General features: G+C 45.4%; 1 protein-coding gene across 2 annotated transcripts in view; it reads right to left on the bottom strand.

Moving 5' to 3' along the window:
• paxip1 (PAX interacting (with transcription-activation domain) protein 1) overlaps nucleotides 1–16328 on the bottom strand; it is a 101863-nt gene extending 85535 nt beyond the window's left edge. Inside the window, exons 1-2 of one of the 2 annotated variants that reach the window (XM_059639723.1) lie at nucleotides 16123–16328; nucleotides 5654–5788 (exon numbers count right to left, since the gene is read on the bottom strand). In XM_059639723.1, the coding sequence (XP_059495706.1) occupies nucleotides 5654–5788; nucleotides 16123–16215 (228 nt within the window). In that variant the 5' untranslated portion in view covers nucleotides 16216–16328. Of the gene's footprint in view, nucleotides 1–5653; nucleotides 5789–11013; nucleotides 11079–16122 lie in introns of those variants that run through there. The other variant, XM_059639728.1, reaches the window with a different exon arrangement.
• Between the last annotated feature and the right edge of the window lie 864 nt (nucleotides 16329–17192).

The raw sequence follows: 17192 nt of genomic DNA, 5'->3' as shown, positions 1-17192 counted from the left end.
CATCACTTCTAAAACAAAATCGCATACTCTTCCCCCCAACAAAAACAAAGGCAGAATCTCCCTTGTCCTAACATCATCCCACCAACCTCCGTATCCAACGTATCATCGTCCATCACTTCCGCCACCGACAATCCGACCCCACAACGAAAGAGATATACCCCTCCCCACCTCTATCTGCCTTCCGTAGGGACCACTCATTTTGCAACTACCTCGTCTGCTCCACACTCCCCACTAATCCCACCACCCCCGGCACCTTTCCCCGCAACCACAGGAGGTGCTCCACCTGCCCCTGCACTCTTCTCCCCTCCCCCCCCCCCCCCCCCCCCCCCCCACCCTCAAGGCACAAAACAAACCTTTTATATCAGACAAGGGTTCACCTGCACATGTGGTCTACTGCATCCTCTGCTCCTGACGTGGCCTCCTCTCCATCAGTGAGACTAAATGGGGGCTCGTAGACTGCTTTGCAGAGCATCTGCGCTCTGTTTCTGACAAACACCACCACCTTCCGGTCATGAACCATTTTAACTACACTCCCCTCCCAACTCCCTGGGCGACATGTCCATCCTGGGCCTCCTCCAGTGTCACAATGACATCCCCTGCAAACTGGAGGAACAGCACCTCATATTCTGCCTCAGAAGCTACAGCTCAATGGCTTAAATGTGGACTTTACCAGTTTCAAAATCTTGGCCTCATCCCATGTCCAACCCTCCATCTATTCCCCGCCTCCTTGACCCGACACAATCTGTCCCATCTTCTCTCCCACCTATCTGCTCCCCCCACCTCACTGACCAATCCTCACCACTGCCTACCTGCACTCACCTATCACCATTCCACCTACTCTTCCCAGTCCCACCCCTCCTTATTTCAGAGCACCCTTCCCCCTCCCCCGTTTCTGAAGAAGGGCCCAAACCCGAAATGTCAGCCTTCCTGCTCCTCTGATGCTGCCTGGTCTGCTGTGTTCATCCAGCTCTACGCCTGGTTACCTCAGTAATAACTGCCGACACTGGAGTCTATCTCTACAACTAGCCGTGGTTTCAGCTGCTTCACAAGTGCAATTCACAGCCACCCTCAAGCAATGCTCACAACAGCTGAAACCGACCCAACAGACCTTGTGAAGAAAACTACAGAACTGTTTTCCCTGCACGCATGTGGTTTTTCTCCCCCCCTCCCATTCATTTTGACTTGTGGAAAGGAGAGTTTAATAAGGAGCTTCGAGTAGTTTTTTGTACTTTTTACTTCATTTAAGCAACCTGTAACTAGAAACTGACGATCTGCAATGAATCGTAATTCCTCATAAAGTACAGAAACCTGGTCCGTGCTTTCTAACAAACCGGGACCAGAAGAGGAGGGAAAACAGATCAGATGGCTGGGGGAATTTTACACAATTATTTCTTTAAAACAAAACACTAACGTCTGTGATGATTCGAGAAGCAGCAGGGCTCGATTTCCAGGGCACTAGTCCAGTCCGGTGCAGAAGAGTTTCTCAGGAGTGCAGCACACCCTGGGTTGTGTGCTCTGGTCACAGAGATTCAAAGGGGTTGGGGGGATGCTCCTGGATAAGGCAGGGTCATGTTTGCACTGCACCACCAGAGCTTACAGAACTGCCCTGTACCCACCCAGCGACATTTCCTGCTCAACTCCCTTCCACGCATGGCATTCTGCACACCAACGTAGATCCCAATATTGGCTTCCAGTTCTGGGGGCATACATCATTAGCCCACACATTTTAAAAAAAGAACTTAGGAGGAATTGCCACTCAGCGGTATTACCCTCCGGTTCTGCAGCACCTCAGATACAAGTCAAACCCTCAACGATGCTCCCGTCTGAATATTCGGGACCAACAGAGTTAAGCAATTGAAACGCAGGAACAAATGTAGGCCATTCAGCCCCTCGAGCCTGTTCCACCATTCAATAAGATCATGGAACCTAACTCCATTTACCTGCCATAACAAGGTGTAGAGCAGGATGAACAGGGCAGGGCAAGCTGCATCAGAGGAGCAGGAAGGCTGACATTTCAGGCCTGGCATCTGCAGTTCCTACTCTCTCTGAATCCATTAACCTGCTTTTGGTCCATACCCTTTTTTACATTTGCTTTACAAAAACAAAAAAAATCATCTCAGATTTAAAACTAACAATTGACCCAGCATCCACTGTTGTGTGCGGAAGAGAGTCCCAAATATCTACCGTCCCGTGTGTGTAGAAGTGATCCCTATAAGTTCCCCCAAATGCTCTGACCCTAATTCTCAGATCATGCTCCCTAGTTTCAGAATCCCCAACCAGTAAAAATAGTTTAACTTTATCTACCCTGTCTATTCCTGTTTATCTCAAAGACTTCGATCAGATCGCCCTTGAACCTTCTAAATTCAAGAGGAAATTCTAGAGAAAATTCTAGAGAATATCAATTATTTGAAGTCAGAAGTGTTTTGATATAAGTCACTTTCACTAGCCTACTGAGAACAGTGTGGTAAAATCCCATGGTGTGAAAAAATATTTTAACTGCAAAATTAATTTTCTAATGGGAGACCACCAGTCCTGGCCTGCCTTTCCACTCCTCAGCAATCCTGTTCCGTTCATTGTTGGAGGAATTAAAGGAATAAAATCCCAAGAAATACGGCTAGAATCCAGGTATCCACTCATTCTCTCTCATCTGTCAATGCCTGGGGCTCCATAAGTCACTGTGGCCATTGGCCATTGTTATGAAACTGAGAAAATGTACTGAGAAGGCTATTTGACTCATGAAGTGTGTGCTGGTTGAAAGATCTCTCCAGATTTTGTAAGTCACAAGTGTTTTATTTCAATTTGCGACAAGCCTCACTTTAGGGGGCTGTGCTGTGAAGTGAAAACTAAATTCTCTACGCCCCTCCAATTCTTTTATCTAAACCTCCTTGGCTGTTGACCACTGCACTCTTCACACTTCCATGCACTGTCCCATCAGCCTCCGCTGTTGCAAGGAGGTGTCCAGTCCTCTCCACCCGCCCACACACACACACAGCACAACACCTCGGATATCTCAGAATTTATCGTGGCTAGATGGAAGCATCGGACTTGAAACATCAGCAGGTCAGCCACGATCTTACTGAATGGCAGGCTGGGCCTGAATGGCCTCCTGCTGCTCTAGTTCTGTGTGTACATATTGGACAACACTGCCAAATGGCCTCCCGCGTGATATCCCTTTGTCAGGCAGTGCTGACCAATAGTGAGTGAAGTGTTGGCAGTTAAATTACTGCACATTGCAGGATAGACCTGTCTGAGAAAGCGCAGATAATGGATCTTAGCTCAACAATCATTGTTCACAGCTCTGACTATAAAGAACTGTGACACCATGCTGAGGCTGCACAAGATTTTGGTGAGGCCACTTTTATAATACTGCACACAATTCTGGTCACCTTGCTGCAGGAAGGAGACTGTTAAACTAGAAAGAGCACAAAAACTTCACAAAGATGTTGTCGGATCTGGAGCGTTTGAGTTACTCAGTGCGAATTGGTAGGCTGAGGCTGTTTACCCTGGAGCTTGGGAGGCTGAGCGGAGACGTCATAGAGGTTTATAAAATCAGATAGGGTGAATAGCCAGGATCTTCTTCCGTAGGTAGGGGGGAGTCCAAAATTACAGCGCATAGGTTTAAGGTGAGAGGGGGAAGATTTAAAGTGGACCTGAAGAGCAACTTTTTCACACAGAGGGTGGTGTGTGTATGGAATGAGCTGCCAGAGGTGGTCGCACAGGTAAGTACAATTACAACATTTATCAGGCATCTGTACGGTACATGAATAGGAAGGGTTTCAAAGGATATGAGCCAAACGGGATTAGTTCAGTTGAGGATATCTGATTGGCATGGACAGGTTGGACCGAGGGGTCAATCTCCGTGCTGTATGACTCTGTGATCAGTGCACAAGACACCAACACCTCTCTATGCAATGATGCTGCCCATTATGGGGAAAGGAAAGTGCTGCGGCCTGCGCACTGCCACCGAAACCTGCGACACTATTCATCCTCATAAGCTGCAGCTTCAAACCACACGGAACTGCAGACTGCGGTGGTGAACAATGATTTCAAACACTGCAAGACCTTAAATGTTCGATGCTTTTTTTTGGGGAATGCTACAGAACTGGATACGTGCTCATAAATATCAAGGTATTATTTCATTCATGACAAAAAAAAACACAAGTTACAAAGTGAATCGAGCACTTTAATTACAATGTTTATGAAGTGGACGATGCAGCACGAGCTGGGTTGATCAGGGAATGGCGGCGAGTTGTTTCAAAAGGAGTTCTAATTCAAGACTTCACTTCATGGTTCTCCTCCACATGCCCTTGCAAACTGAAGATTTCATCTCAGACTTTGATACCCTATTCATGATCTCCTAAATTATTGAATGATTCAGTGCTTTCCAGAGATAGAAAGAAATTTTTATTTCACACAACTGTGCCGTGCTCAAAGCAGACTGCGTAAATTATTGAAAACCGACATACTGTAACAATGAAAATTGTTACAAACCAGCAAGAAACAAAATTTAGTCTCCTTGCCAAAATGAAGTGTCCATCCCAAAAAAATTTTGCAATGTGGGGGGGGGGGGAGGAGCGAGAGAGCGAGAGAGCGAGAGAGTGAGAATGTAAATATTGGCTAAAAATTTTATGACCGGAGTTGTGAGAAAGAAAGTGGCAAAGGAAGGTGCACTGTGTCGGCCAACATAGAGGGAGATCGACTCTACATTGGATGCCTGAGCAAAGGAGGATCCAGGTGGAAACCAGCATCACGCAGAGAAAGCCAGCCACAGACACAACATCAGCATCGGTCAGCTACCGCAATGAATCAAAGTGCACCATTGTACCACTCCACAGCAAAAAGGCTGAATGCACTGAGGGATTTCTTTTCGGGTACTGCATCTGTAAACCCATTACCTCAGACAGCACAAACGCAGTGCTGATTAGGGGAACTAAAATCAACCTGCAGTTAACACCAGCCCCAGCATACGGTCAAGGAAGTAGGTCGTATACACAGAGACCAGTCCAGGCAAAAAAAAACTGACTGTACCTTGCTCATTCTTCCTGTAGGGAGACGGGACAGCCAGTGTTTCCCTTTGTGGGGAAAAAGTAGAACGAAGTTTTATGCGGAGGGGTGGCAGATTTAAAACAAGCAAGAAATTACTTCTCTGGAATGATTGCAAATCTGATGGCACTGAATAAATTTAAAGAGGAACGAGAGATATTTTCAGTTAGCAACGGTCTGAAGGGTTGTGTGGAGTAGACGGCAGGGTGATGTTGAGGTGGCAGGGGAGGGCAGCCACGATCAAGCCAAAGGGTGAGCAGACTCAGGGCGGGCGAGGGGGTGTGCACTGGGGACGGAGGTGGTGGAGACACAACCGAGCGCGAGAGAGAGCGAGCGAACCGCCCAAATACGTGGTTCAGGCAGATACAAATCATCTTTTCCACCGGGGAAATTAGACAATCAGACGGAGGGAGGCCCCTTGCGAGACTACAGGGAGAACGAGGATGAAAGATCCTGTCTTACAGAGGTTGCCTGGGCTGAACAGTTTCCTTTCTGGGCTGTAACCGTTTCAGGACTGATTTATATTTTACATCCAAGCCATTTTACAGTGGTGTGCTCTTTAGATTGTAAAAGGTTGCCATGCAGCAGACAAGGAGGGTATAAAGCTCACCTTAACCACCGGCAGATCAAACACTTCCCGAGCTTCTCCAACCTCTGGGTTGTCACCATCTTCTGCAATAATGTGTGTCGCCAGCGCATTATAGGAGACCTCTTTCGCCTTGCCAGCCTTCAGCAGCTGGATCACCTAATGGAACAAGGAGCAAGCTGTGAACATACACTAGGTACAGGATCAGCTGACTGCTCAGGGTATAGCACTGCGCACACATGACAACAATGAACAGTGAATCTCCTTAACCAAATGGTTTCTTGAGAAAGAAACAGAGCATTTAACGAGAACAGAATCAGAGTGAACTGCAGTCCAACCAGGTCCAGGCAGAGAACAAAGGGATAAACAATGGAAAAACAAATAAAAATAGGATATTAAAATTTCACAGCTGTGACTTTACGACAATGAGGAATGAGAGTTGGCAGTCAGAATGCACTAACAATCATCACACTTACAGACAGGTAACTGTACTTCCTTGGGTAAGCTTAGCCTGCAGATTCAGCAAGTTCTTAAAAAAAAAACCAAGACAAACTGCCCCATTCTCGTAAGGCTCGCAGTCGAGCCGTCTCGGCAACTCTGCAATGCTGAGGGCTGCTGCACAGCCCACATTCTTCAACCAGAACGCCATGGAACTCACCAAAGCACCACCAAACTGCAGCTTCAATTCGACACGTGGGTAATGCACAAGAGAAATCAACATGAAGCAACCTGCAGACACCTGGCAAAGTTTACGATATAGGAGACAGCACTGCAGTAAGCTTCCACTGATTAGTAGGGACAACTGAGAACAAGAGCCTTCCTGTTGGCTGCCTTCCCGGCACAGTGCGAGTATAGATACAGTCAATGGATGGAAAGTTGGCTTGTGGGCTGGACCGGGCTGTGTTCACAACTCTCTGTAGCTACATAAGGCCCTGCACAGAGCAGCTGCCATACCAAATTGAGATGCATCCGACAGAACGCTTTCTACAATGCATTTATAAAAATTGTTAAGTGTCTTTATGGACATGCCAAATTTCCTTAGCATCCTGACAAAGTGGAGGCAATGTTAGGCTCAGAGACCCCATAACTCTTTTCTCAAATGAAGGGGCAACACTCGTAGCTCTCCAATCGACTGGAATGGTTTCAGAATCAAGGAAATTTTGGAACATTGCAAATGTATCTACTGTGATTGCAGTCACTTCCTGTAAGTCCCTGGGAAAGCAATAAATGATTGTTACATGATCTTCCCTCCCAATGGTCAGGCTCCTGAAGAACTCTGGGGCATTTTCCAACGTTACAGGCACCCAATAAAAGAATAGTGCCACTGCACGTTCAAGCCTGCACTTGCATTACTATTCCAATGAATCTGCCTCCTGTCACATCTACTCCATTCCTCCATCAACAGAAACATTTTTTTAAAAATCTGAAGGCAAAAATATAACAGAAAAGGTCAGGAATCATTAGCAAAGCTCCAGTAGCATGGTCGTCCCAAGCAGCATTTATTCACAGGCAACAGGAGGCGGCCAATCAGCCCCTCTGAATAGAGATGTGATGCATATTCACACATCAACCTGTATCCCTTGACATTTCTGATAAATAGAAATTATAAGCCACAGAATAAAAATTAACTGATCTAGCAACAAATGCAGTTGGCCAAAGGGAGTTCTATTCCTTATGTGAAGTAACTGCTTCCCTATTTCACTCCTGAAGGCTCTGGCTCTCCTTTGAAAGACGATGCGAACTGGTCACAGACTTCCCCATCCAGGAGAGGATCAGGGAGGTGGCAGCGCGACAATCCGACCCCCTCCAGGCTGACGTTCTGCGGTACGGACTCGAATGCCACCATGGCAGATGGTGAAATTCAATAAGATTCCTGAATAAAAGACTAATCTAACGGCAATCACACAGCCATTGTGGTAAACACCCACCTGGTTCACTAATGCCTTTCAGGAACGATCGGTTATCCTTACGCAGTCTATTACTCCAAAGCCACAGCAATGCGGGTTGATGTTTAACTGCCTTCTGGGCAATTTGGAATCAGCAATAAATGCTGGCCTAGCTACTAATGCTCACAGCCCATCCACAAATAATAATAAAGACTTGAACAAAAAAATTCCCATTCCTCTGTGAAATGGTCAATCCCATTCGTTCAGACTATCCACAACTGTTTCCTCTGACTTGAAAAAGTGTCTGGCAAAGCATGGGGCTTTCTAACTCCCCTTTATGACAGGGTGAGATGAAAATTCTTACACTTGTTTCCATGCAAGTTATCTGTAGCCCACTTCATTACATATTGCATAAGACATGATCAACACTTGGATGACATCCCCAAATTGGAGCTTTAGCTCATCCACACTTTGAAGGTAAAGAGGACCTGCGTATAGGAGTCGAGACGAGTTTCTGCAACAATGAGGGACCTTAGTGAGGTCCCTCTCAAAATACCGCAAACAGAGTAGTCTCCTCATCGACAGAGGTACACACTTGGTGTAGAATGAGCAAAACAGTTTCCTCAAACTAATTCCTGGGATGTAGGGACTGGCCCACGAGGGAGGATGAAATTGACTGGACCGTTATTCTCCAATGTCTAAAAGAACGAGACGCGAGCTCAATTAAACCGGAGATGACAAGGTGTAGAGCTGAATGAACACAGCAGGCCAAGCAGCATCAGAGGAGCAGGAAGGCTGACGTTTCGGGTCTGGACCCTTCTGGAGAATCTGAAATAACAAGGTGTAGAGCTAGATGAGCACAGCAGGCCAAGGAGCATCTGAGGAGCAGGAAGGCTGACGTTTCTGAAGAAGGGTCCAGACCCGAAACATCAGCCTTCCTGCTCCTCTGATGCTCCTTGGCCTGCTGTGCTCATCCAGCTCTACACCTTGTTATCTCAGATTCTCCAGTATCTGCAGTTCCTACTATCTCTGTAGCTCATTTAAACCGGAAGTCACTTGTGCGAGTTGTGTCCAAGGCCCCTAAGTGCAATCACACTGCAGGGTAGCGTATATAAGCAAAGAAATAACGAGGGGCTTGTCAGAGAGGTGCAGCAACAGTCGTGAGAAATTTCAATCTAAATATTGACAGGAAACATAAGGTGGGCAAAGGTAGCCAAGGTAAGGAGTTTGCAGTATGTTTTTAGCATAATTTCCAAGAATAACTTGTTCTGGAGCCAACCAGGCACCAGGTCTTACTACAGTGGGATGGCGCAATGATCCAGGATTAATGAATAATCTCAGTGAAGGCACTCCTAGCTAAGTGATCATATCATAAATTTTGTTTGCAGGAGAAGAAAGTGAGACCAAGACTAGTATTTCAATTTTAAAGTAAAGGCAATTATGAGGGAACTGATGCAGACGGGATTGCAGTGAACAGGCAGGTTTAGCTAAAGACAAGTCAAGTCAGGAGATATGCAGTGGCAGATCTTGAAGGAAATATTTCAGAATATACAGAACTGATGCATTCCAATGAGCAAAATTCCAAAGGATGGACCAACTATTCACAACTGGAAATATTAAAAAAAATCAAAGTGACTACCTAAAGACAGGTAGCAGGCCAGAAGTTTGAACAGGCAGAAGGAGAAAAACATGTCAAAAAAAGAATTAGAGGGAAAGATGTGTCCAAAATTTTCTAAAAATATTTAAAGATGAAAAAGATGGGCATCAGACCAGTAGACAGTGATAGCAGGGAATAAATAATGGAAAGTAAGGAATGATAGACAAATTGAACAGCTACTTACTTCAGTCTTCACTACATTGTATCCAAGAAAAATCCCAGATGTGGCTGTAAATCAGGATATAAAAGGGTGAAAGAACATCAGGAAAAATCGGAATCAAAGGAGAAGTGATGTACTGAGTAAAGTTTTGGAGCTGCAGTTTGCTATGTGCTTGCGTCCTTTTTTTCCCTCATTTATTCACAGGATTTGGTTGTCACCAGCCAGACTGGCATTTACTGCCTGTCTCTAATTGCCCTTGAGAAGGTGGTGGAGAGCTCTGGCCTTGAACCACTGCAGTTCACATGCTGTGGGTTGACCCACATTTCTGTTAGGAAGAGAATTCCAGGATTTTGACCAAGCCATGAAGGAATGGCAATATATTTCCAAGTCAGGAATGAGTGGCTTGGAAAGGAACTTGCAGGTGGTGGCGATCACAAGTATGTGTTGCCCTTGAGCTTCTAAACAGTAGTGACTATGGGATTTGGAAGGTGCTCTCTAAGGAGGCTTGGAGAATTTCTGCAAAGTGTCTTATAAAAAGTACACACTGATGATATTGAGCATCGGTGACAGAGGGAGTGGATCCTTGTCTATGAGATGTCCATCATGCAGGCTGTGTTGTGCTGGAATGTCAAGTTTCTGGGCTGTTGTTGTATGTGCACCTCTGCAAGCAAATGGAGAGCATTCCATCACACTCCTGACTTGTGACTTGTTGACGGCAGACCGTTTTTGGGGAGGCTGGAAGTGAGTTCCTCACTGCAGGATTCCTAGAGTCTGACCCACTCTTGTAGTCTGTACATTCACGTGGCAAATCCATTTGAGTTCCTGTTTAAGCGTATCCCCCAGGTTACTGCTGTGGGGATTTTGGCGATGGAAATGCCACTGAATGTCAAGGAGCAGTGACTAGATTCTATGTTGTCGGAGATACTTATTAACTGGCATTTGTGGGGCATGGACATGGTCCAGGCCTGGCTAGATTTGGACATGGAATGCTTCAGCATCTGATAGAGGTGAATACTGTTGGCCAATGGCAGCACACGTCTCCATTTTTTGAATTGATGATGAAGGCAAAGCCATTGATGAAGCAGCTGAAGGTGGGTGGGCCTTGGACAACATCCTGAGGAACTCCTGCAGAGACGTCCTGTTGCCAAGATGAGATGATGCAAGACAGATGCTGTCTAGGTAGGACACTGACGGCAATTTAACAGGCTCAGGGAGCGGGCCGAGGAAGGGCTTGATGTCCCTGACAGTCCGCCCGTCCTTTGGCAGTTCTGCCCACATGGTGCTCCCTGGTACAGCCAAAGCTTTTCATGCCTAGTGGGCGTCAAGGGGGCTGCAGAACATCATAAACCGGAACAGTAACATTTAGATTTATTAAGCCTCTTTGTTTCTGTTGTATAAGTTTCCATTTGGCCTTTCCAGTTTGTGTTTGGTTTTGAGTTGGTGCTCCAGAAAGATGGTGTTTTATTCTACGTTCATTTCAATTTTTGACCCCCGGAACAGCCAAGGGAGCTTTTATTTTTAATCAAGAAATATTTATTCCACACTTTGAGCCATTGTTGCCCCTACCCCAAGAGTGGTTGATGGCAGCAGACTCAAGAAAAATACTTTTTTTTTGTCTATTTGCTGTTACTTTTTGGTTACTGGAGTTTCATTTTGGTTTAAAAGTTGGGAAAACTTTTACCTTAAAGATAATAAAATGTGAGGCTGGATGAACACAGCAGGCCCAGCAGCATCTCAGGAGCATTATCTTGGATTCTCCAGCATCTGCAGTTCCCATTATCACTGATAAAACTTTTACTTTGCTGTTTTAAAAAAAAAAGATAGAGTGAGCTGAGCTCCCAAAAGTGTTGGTTTGGGAGGGGGGGGGGGGGGTGTGGGGGAGAGACTTGATATTTTTGAGCAAGAAAAGAGGATGTAGAGGAAGGAGGACCAAGAGGAGGATGAGGAGGAATTTTCATCACTCCCCTAGCAGACGGAGAATCAGCGTGATTCGCCATTCCAGAGGGCTGCAAAGGCTCAGTTAACAAGTACGTTCAAAACAGAGATCAATAGCTCTCTACATGCCATGAACATCAAGGGATACAGTGGTAAGACCATAAGACACAGGAACAGAAGTGAGCTGTTTGGCCCACTGGGTCTGTTCTTTGAGGTCGTGGCTGATCTAATAATCCTCAGCTCTACTTTGCAGTCTTTTCTCCCCAAGCATCAACTTCCGCATGGACTAAAAACTGGCTGCCGTGAAAGTACTTAACTAAGTCTTGACTGTCCACTGCAGTCAAGAATTCCACCGACTTACCTCTCTGCACGTAGTCATTTCTCCTCATCGCTATCATAGGATTCTGACATTATGCCCTCGCGTCCTCGACCCTCCCACAAAGGTAAGGAAATTTGCTGCATCTATCCCATCAGGCACCCCCTAAGAATCGTCTCTTCAACCGGTCTCCTGCCATTCTGCTATACTCCAATGAGTGGAGCTGGAGGAACACAGCAGGCCAGGCAGCATCAGAGGAGCAGGAAACTTGGCACTTCAGGTCAGGACCATTATAGAATCCCTACAGTGTGGACACAGACCCTTCGGCTCAACAAGTCCACACCGACCCTCAGAGCATCCCACCCATCTCTCTAATCCACAGATCCCTGAGCACTACTAGCAATATGGCACGGCCAATCCAACTAACCTGCACATTTTTGCTCTGTGGGAGGAAACAGGAGCACCTGGAGGAGACCCATGCAGACACAGAGAGAATGCGCAAACTCCACACAGACAGTTGTCCAAGGGCGGAACTGAACCCAAGACCCGGGGAGCCACCATGCCACCGACCCTTCTTCAGAAAAAGGGTCCTGGCCCAAAACGTCAACGTTCCTGCTCCTCTGACACCGCCTGGCGTGTTGTGTTCCTCCAGCTCTACATCGTGTTATCTCTTGCTTTCCCAACTATTTTAGTGTCACCCACAAACTAGTACATTCATTTCTGTCATTAAAATACATTATAATTAATTGTGGCCGCTGCACTGATAGCACAAGAAAGTGACGTTAAAGTGACGTTAAAGTGACGTTAAAGTGACGTTAAAGTGACGTTAAAGTGACGTTAAAGTGACGTTAAAGTGACGTTAAAGTGACGTTAAAGTGACGTTAAAGTGACGTTAAAGTGACGTTAAAGTGACGTTAAAGTGACGTTAAAGTGACGTTAAAGACAAAGATCAGCCACGGTTCCATTGAATGGGAGTGTGTTCTTGAAGAGCTGAATGGCATACTGCTGCTCCTACTTCTGATGTTCTGTCAAGGCTAATATTACCCATCTCCAGTCACTTGGCTGTGTCAAAGTCATCTGCTACCGGTACCTGGGCCATCACGTTCCTGTTCACCAGTCTCCAGCATTACTCCCTACCTGTAAGAGCAGGTTTTAACATCTGACCTGACTCCTTTAAGAAATAATCAAGAAGACAGTGACAAAAATACTTTGCACACAACGAGTGTACACATGACATACACGTTTAATCACACCACTTAGACTACTTTAACAGCAAGTTGTCAGAGCTACTAAGACATGATTTTGGGCTAACTGCATCTATCAGTTTCTTAAAAAGGCCATCAAACCACCAACAAGTTATTTGCGAAAGAAATGTGGGGGGTCTTATTATGGTCGAATACCTGGTTTTACCACGGGTTCAAACGGCAATAAAACTTGAGCAGGGTTACAGCACCTGGGAGGCAGAGGTTGTGTGAAGTTTCTTCCTAAGATGGTCAAGAATGAGGTCTAACTCATCGAGGGTAAACATCATTTCAGAAGAAAACGAAGAAGTAGGGGAAAGAGAAGGATTAAAACAAAAATCACCCAGTGAAAATCAGACAATATTGTGGGGAAAAAGTGTGGTTACCCGGTTTGACAAGAATAGTAGAGAACAACATTACTGCACTGCGACAAAGCAACTTCCTACTGCAGGGGAGATGGAACGTAAAAGTAGGAAAGTTTTGCCTCTGCTCTCAGGACACTGGTGAGATTGCACCTGGAGTACCGGATACAATTGTGGCCTTACTTCAGGAGGGATATTCTAGGATGGGAAACAGCTCAGAAAAGATTTAATTGGATAATTTGTTGACAAGGAGAGTGTCTTATGAGGAAAGGCTGAGCAGGCTGGATGCTTACAGCTTGGTGCCTCAGAGGGGTGATCTTATGAAACATTAGATGCTGAATGGGCTTGGCTAGGTAACTGATTTTTGACAGCATCCCGTTGAAAGGAGGCTAGAATTGTTGGGGAGTGAGCACTGTTTCAAGATAAGGCGTCTCTCATTTAAGATGAGATCAATAAAGTTACCCCAGAGGCAGCTTTTAAAATTATCTCCCATGGAGCACAGTGGAGGCTATAACAAAGACAGAGTTACATTTTTGATCAACAACGAGGACTAGGGTTATAAAGGCAGAAAGTGGAGTTTAAGCCACAGACAGGATCGTCATGATGAATACAAAAGCTGAATGGCCTATTCCTGTTTCTTCTGATCTTATTCAGAATGTAATTAGCAGTGAAGCACATCACCATCAGGAGCAATGTCAACTTTCACAAAGAATGTTTTCAGTGTCATGCCTTCACATAAATTGCCCCAGGAATTGCCGCAATTTATTATGCATGTTGATGGCAGTTTGGAATGGCAGAAGCTTCGTAGGACCTGGACAGTCTCTGACAACATTAAAACAAAGGACTCCGAGTTGACAAAGACAGGGAAGGGCAAGGCTATGGAAGCAAGGTCATTGGTGACAATTGAGGCCTCTTCTGCAATACTGTGGATAGTTGTGTTCGCCCTGCTATAGGAAGGATATTATTAAATTACAGAGCATTCAGAAACGATTTACCAGGATTGTTGCTGAGAATGGAGGGTTTGAGTTATAAAAATAGACTGCGACTTCTTTCAATGGAGCATAGGAGGTTCGGGGGTAACCTTATAGAGATTTATAAAATTATGAGAGGCATAGATAAGGTGAATAGCAAAAGGCCTTTAGACTTTTGCTAGGGTGGGGGAATTCAAAACTAGGTGGCATATTTTTAAGGAGAGAGGACAAAGATTTAAAAAGAACGTGAGGGGGAACTTTTTTTATTTACACAGAGTAGTTCTTTGTGGAATGAACTGCCAGAGGAAGTGACGGGCGCAACATTTAAAATTAATTTGGACAAAAACATGAATAGGAATGGTCTGGCATGTTATGGGCCAAATGCAGGAAAGTGGGATTAGTTTGGTTTGGGAACATGGCTGGCATGAACTGGTTGGACTGAATGGTCTATTTCCATGCTGTATTACTGAGGATCCATGATTATTTGGCTGATCACTCGGCAAGCGAACTCGTTTTGCTAAAAGCAATTCTTGTGGTCAAACACACAGCAAGTTGATCAGAGAAACTCAGGTCCTACATCGCTGTTACCCCAGAAGCAGCTTTTAAAATTATCTCCCACAGAGCACAGTGGAGGCCATAACAAAGACAAATGCAGAGTTACACTGATTTTTGATCAACAAGGGGGACAGGGTTATAGAGTTTAAACCACAGACAGGATCATCATGATGAATACAAATGCTGAATGGCAATACCAAACACATGATAGAAATAAACAAAGCCTTCACAAACATCTAATATGTAAGATGGATACAACTCAGTGCTAGCAAAACAGATTTTTGCAAATTACGAAACAATCTCATCATTTAATGTTCACACAGGTTCATCACTGGCTCGACACCTAATCACCCTGATAAGACTATTTCTCAGTCCCTCAAAGCCTCTGCTTAATACTTCTATCTTTTCATATATTTTGGGAATAAACTCATCAACAGCTGTCAAATCACAGCATAACAATAACTTTAAACAGTTTTTATTTCACAACTAATCAAAAGAATCAAAACACAAACACTGATGTTCAAAAACTTCATTCCAAATACTTTTCCCATCAATTTGAGGCATAAAGGAAGGAGAGTTCACTTGAATAGAATAATTCTACAGTGCTAGAGATATAAACCAAATCAGTCTTTCACACTTAACAGTATTGATTTGAGGTACCCCAGCTCTCCAGACTGAGCTGTTATCAGGCCAGCCCTTACAGCAACAACAGGGAACTAATTCCTCAGGCAGAGATTACAAGGAAGGGCCTACTGTACGGCAGGAAGTGCAAAGCCAGGCGGTCGTCCACACAACCACATACACACACACACACACACACAAAAGGCATGTCACCCAGAGCACAAGGGAGAAAATAAAAACAATTACACAAAACACACAGGTTCACAAACAACATTTAAAATAAACTGGCTAGTAAAAAGACATCAAGAATGATCTACTTCCAGGTCAAATGCTGAAAAGTTGCAGAAGGCCACGAGAAGCTGCAGCAGCTTGCAGGCCGAGGCTGCTGGCACCATGGATGTCAGTCACCTTCTGGAGAGGGACAAGAAGATGGAACAGACACACTCCAAAGCCAGGGCCTCCCTTTTCCTCAACACCTCATCCCAAACCTCACTTCCCTGCTCCCACCAGCTCCTCACCTTGTACTTTCAACCCGTCACCCCAACTCTCTAACCTTCAACCCCTCTGCCTGTTTCCAATCCTCACTCCTCCTCCTCCCCTCAGCTCAGCTCCCTCACTCCCTCCTTCCAATTCTCAAGTCCTTCCACTCTCAAACCTCTCCAACCCTTCACCTCCAACCTTCAACCCTTTCTCTCCCGTCCTTCAATCCCTCTCTCTCCACTCCTTCAATCCCCTCTCCCTCCAACCCTCACACCTGCCTCACTCCAGGCCTTTCCTCCCCTTCCTCACCTGCTGATCGATGTCTCCCACTGCGAAGAACTTCACCTCCTTAAACAGATCCGGGGTGACCGCCGGCTCCTCACTGCGCGGTGTCTCCGACATGTCGGTGAGTGAGCCGGGGCTGCTGATGCTTGGGTACGGGTTATTCCCCAACCCCTTTCCCTACCTCTATCCCCGGAGATCCCACTCGATACATTCAGCAGCCCGCGCCTGCGCACCTCTCCTCCCCTGCCGGACGGGGAACCCCACCAGAACAATCCTAAAACAGCAAGGGGGATTCCCTAATCTATTTGAAATCACCCTGCACTCAAACCCGATATCCATCATTAAGCACAATTTGGTAGAATATATATTTAAATTAATCATCTACAGGTGCTTTTTTGTTCTTTATTTGTCTTTATTTTTCTGATAACTTGGGCATCTCCATTCCACGGACCCCTGTCTGAAGCGATGGTCGGGTCCGCGTTGCAATGGGCGGGGCCTGGGTGGAACAGGGGAGCGCGCGCGATTTCCAGGCGGCGATTGTTACAAATAACGCGGGAAATGTTGCCACTTTGCAAACATTGAGCTCTCTGGTTTCTGACAAACTGAAGGCTGAGGCATGAGGCATTTGGGGCAGGGTTTGTTCATTACCTGTAAATATGCCGACACCCAGTTACCAACACGAGGATCAGGCTTACCAAAATAAAACGAAACTGCTTGTGATGATACTTACCCCTACTCAAAATAAGATGAGCGTAACGTTATCTGGCCTCTGGAATCCCAAGCAAAGAGTTTGACTGCTTCCTTGGTCTGGCAGTTTCAAACAGACAGGGAGAGGGAAATATTTCTCCAGAGTAATTCTTTTTCCCAATCCTTAAAGGGTTTTCATGTTCTTTGACAAGGCAAGTTTTTTTTAAAGTTATGGTATATGCTTCCTGCAGTTGACTTCAAAATATTCATTTCATTTTTCTTAAAGTATTTTCATTCATGCGCGGTTTAATTAGTTGACGTTATTGTTTACAATATAGGAGTAGGCTGTCCGGCCCTTTGAGTCTGCTCCGCCATTCAATAAGATCATGGCTGAACTCTTGTAAGAT

The sequence above is a fragment of the Stegostoma tigrinum genome, chromosome 2, assembly GCF_030684315.1.
Source record: "Stegostoma tigrinum isolate sSteTig4 chromosome 2, sSteTig4.hap1, whole genome shotgun sequence".
Taxonomy (NCBI): Eukaryota; Metazoa; Chordata; class Chondrichthyes; order Orectolobiformes; family Stegostomatidae; genus Stegostoma; species Stegostoma tigrinum.
The sequence above is the reverse complement of the archived record's forward strand: the minus strand, read 5'-3'. Positions and strand labels throughout refer to the sequence as shown.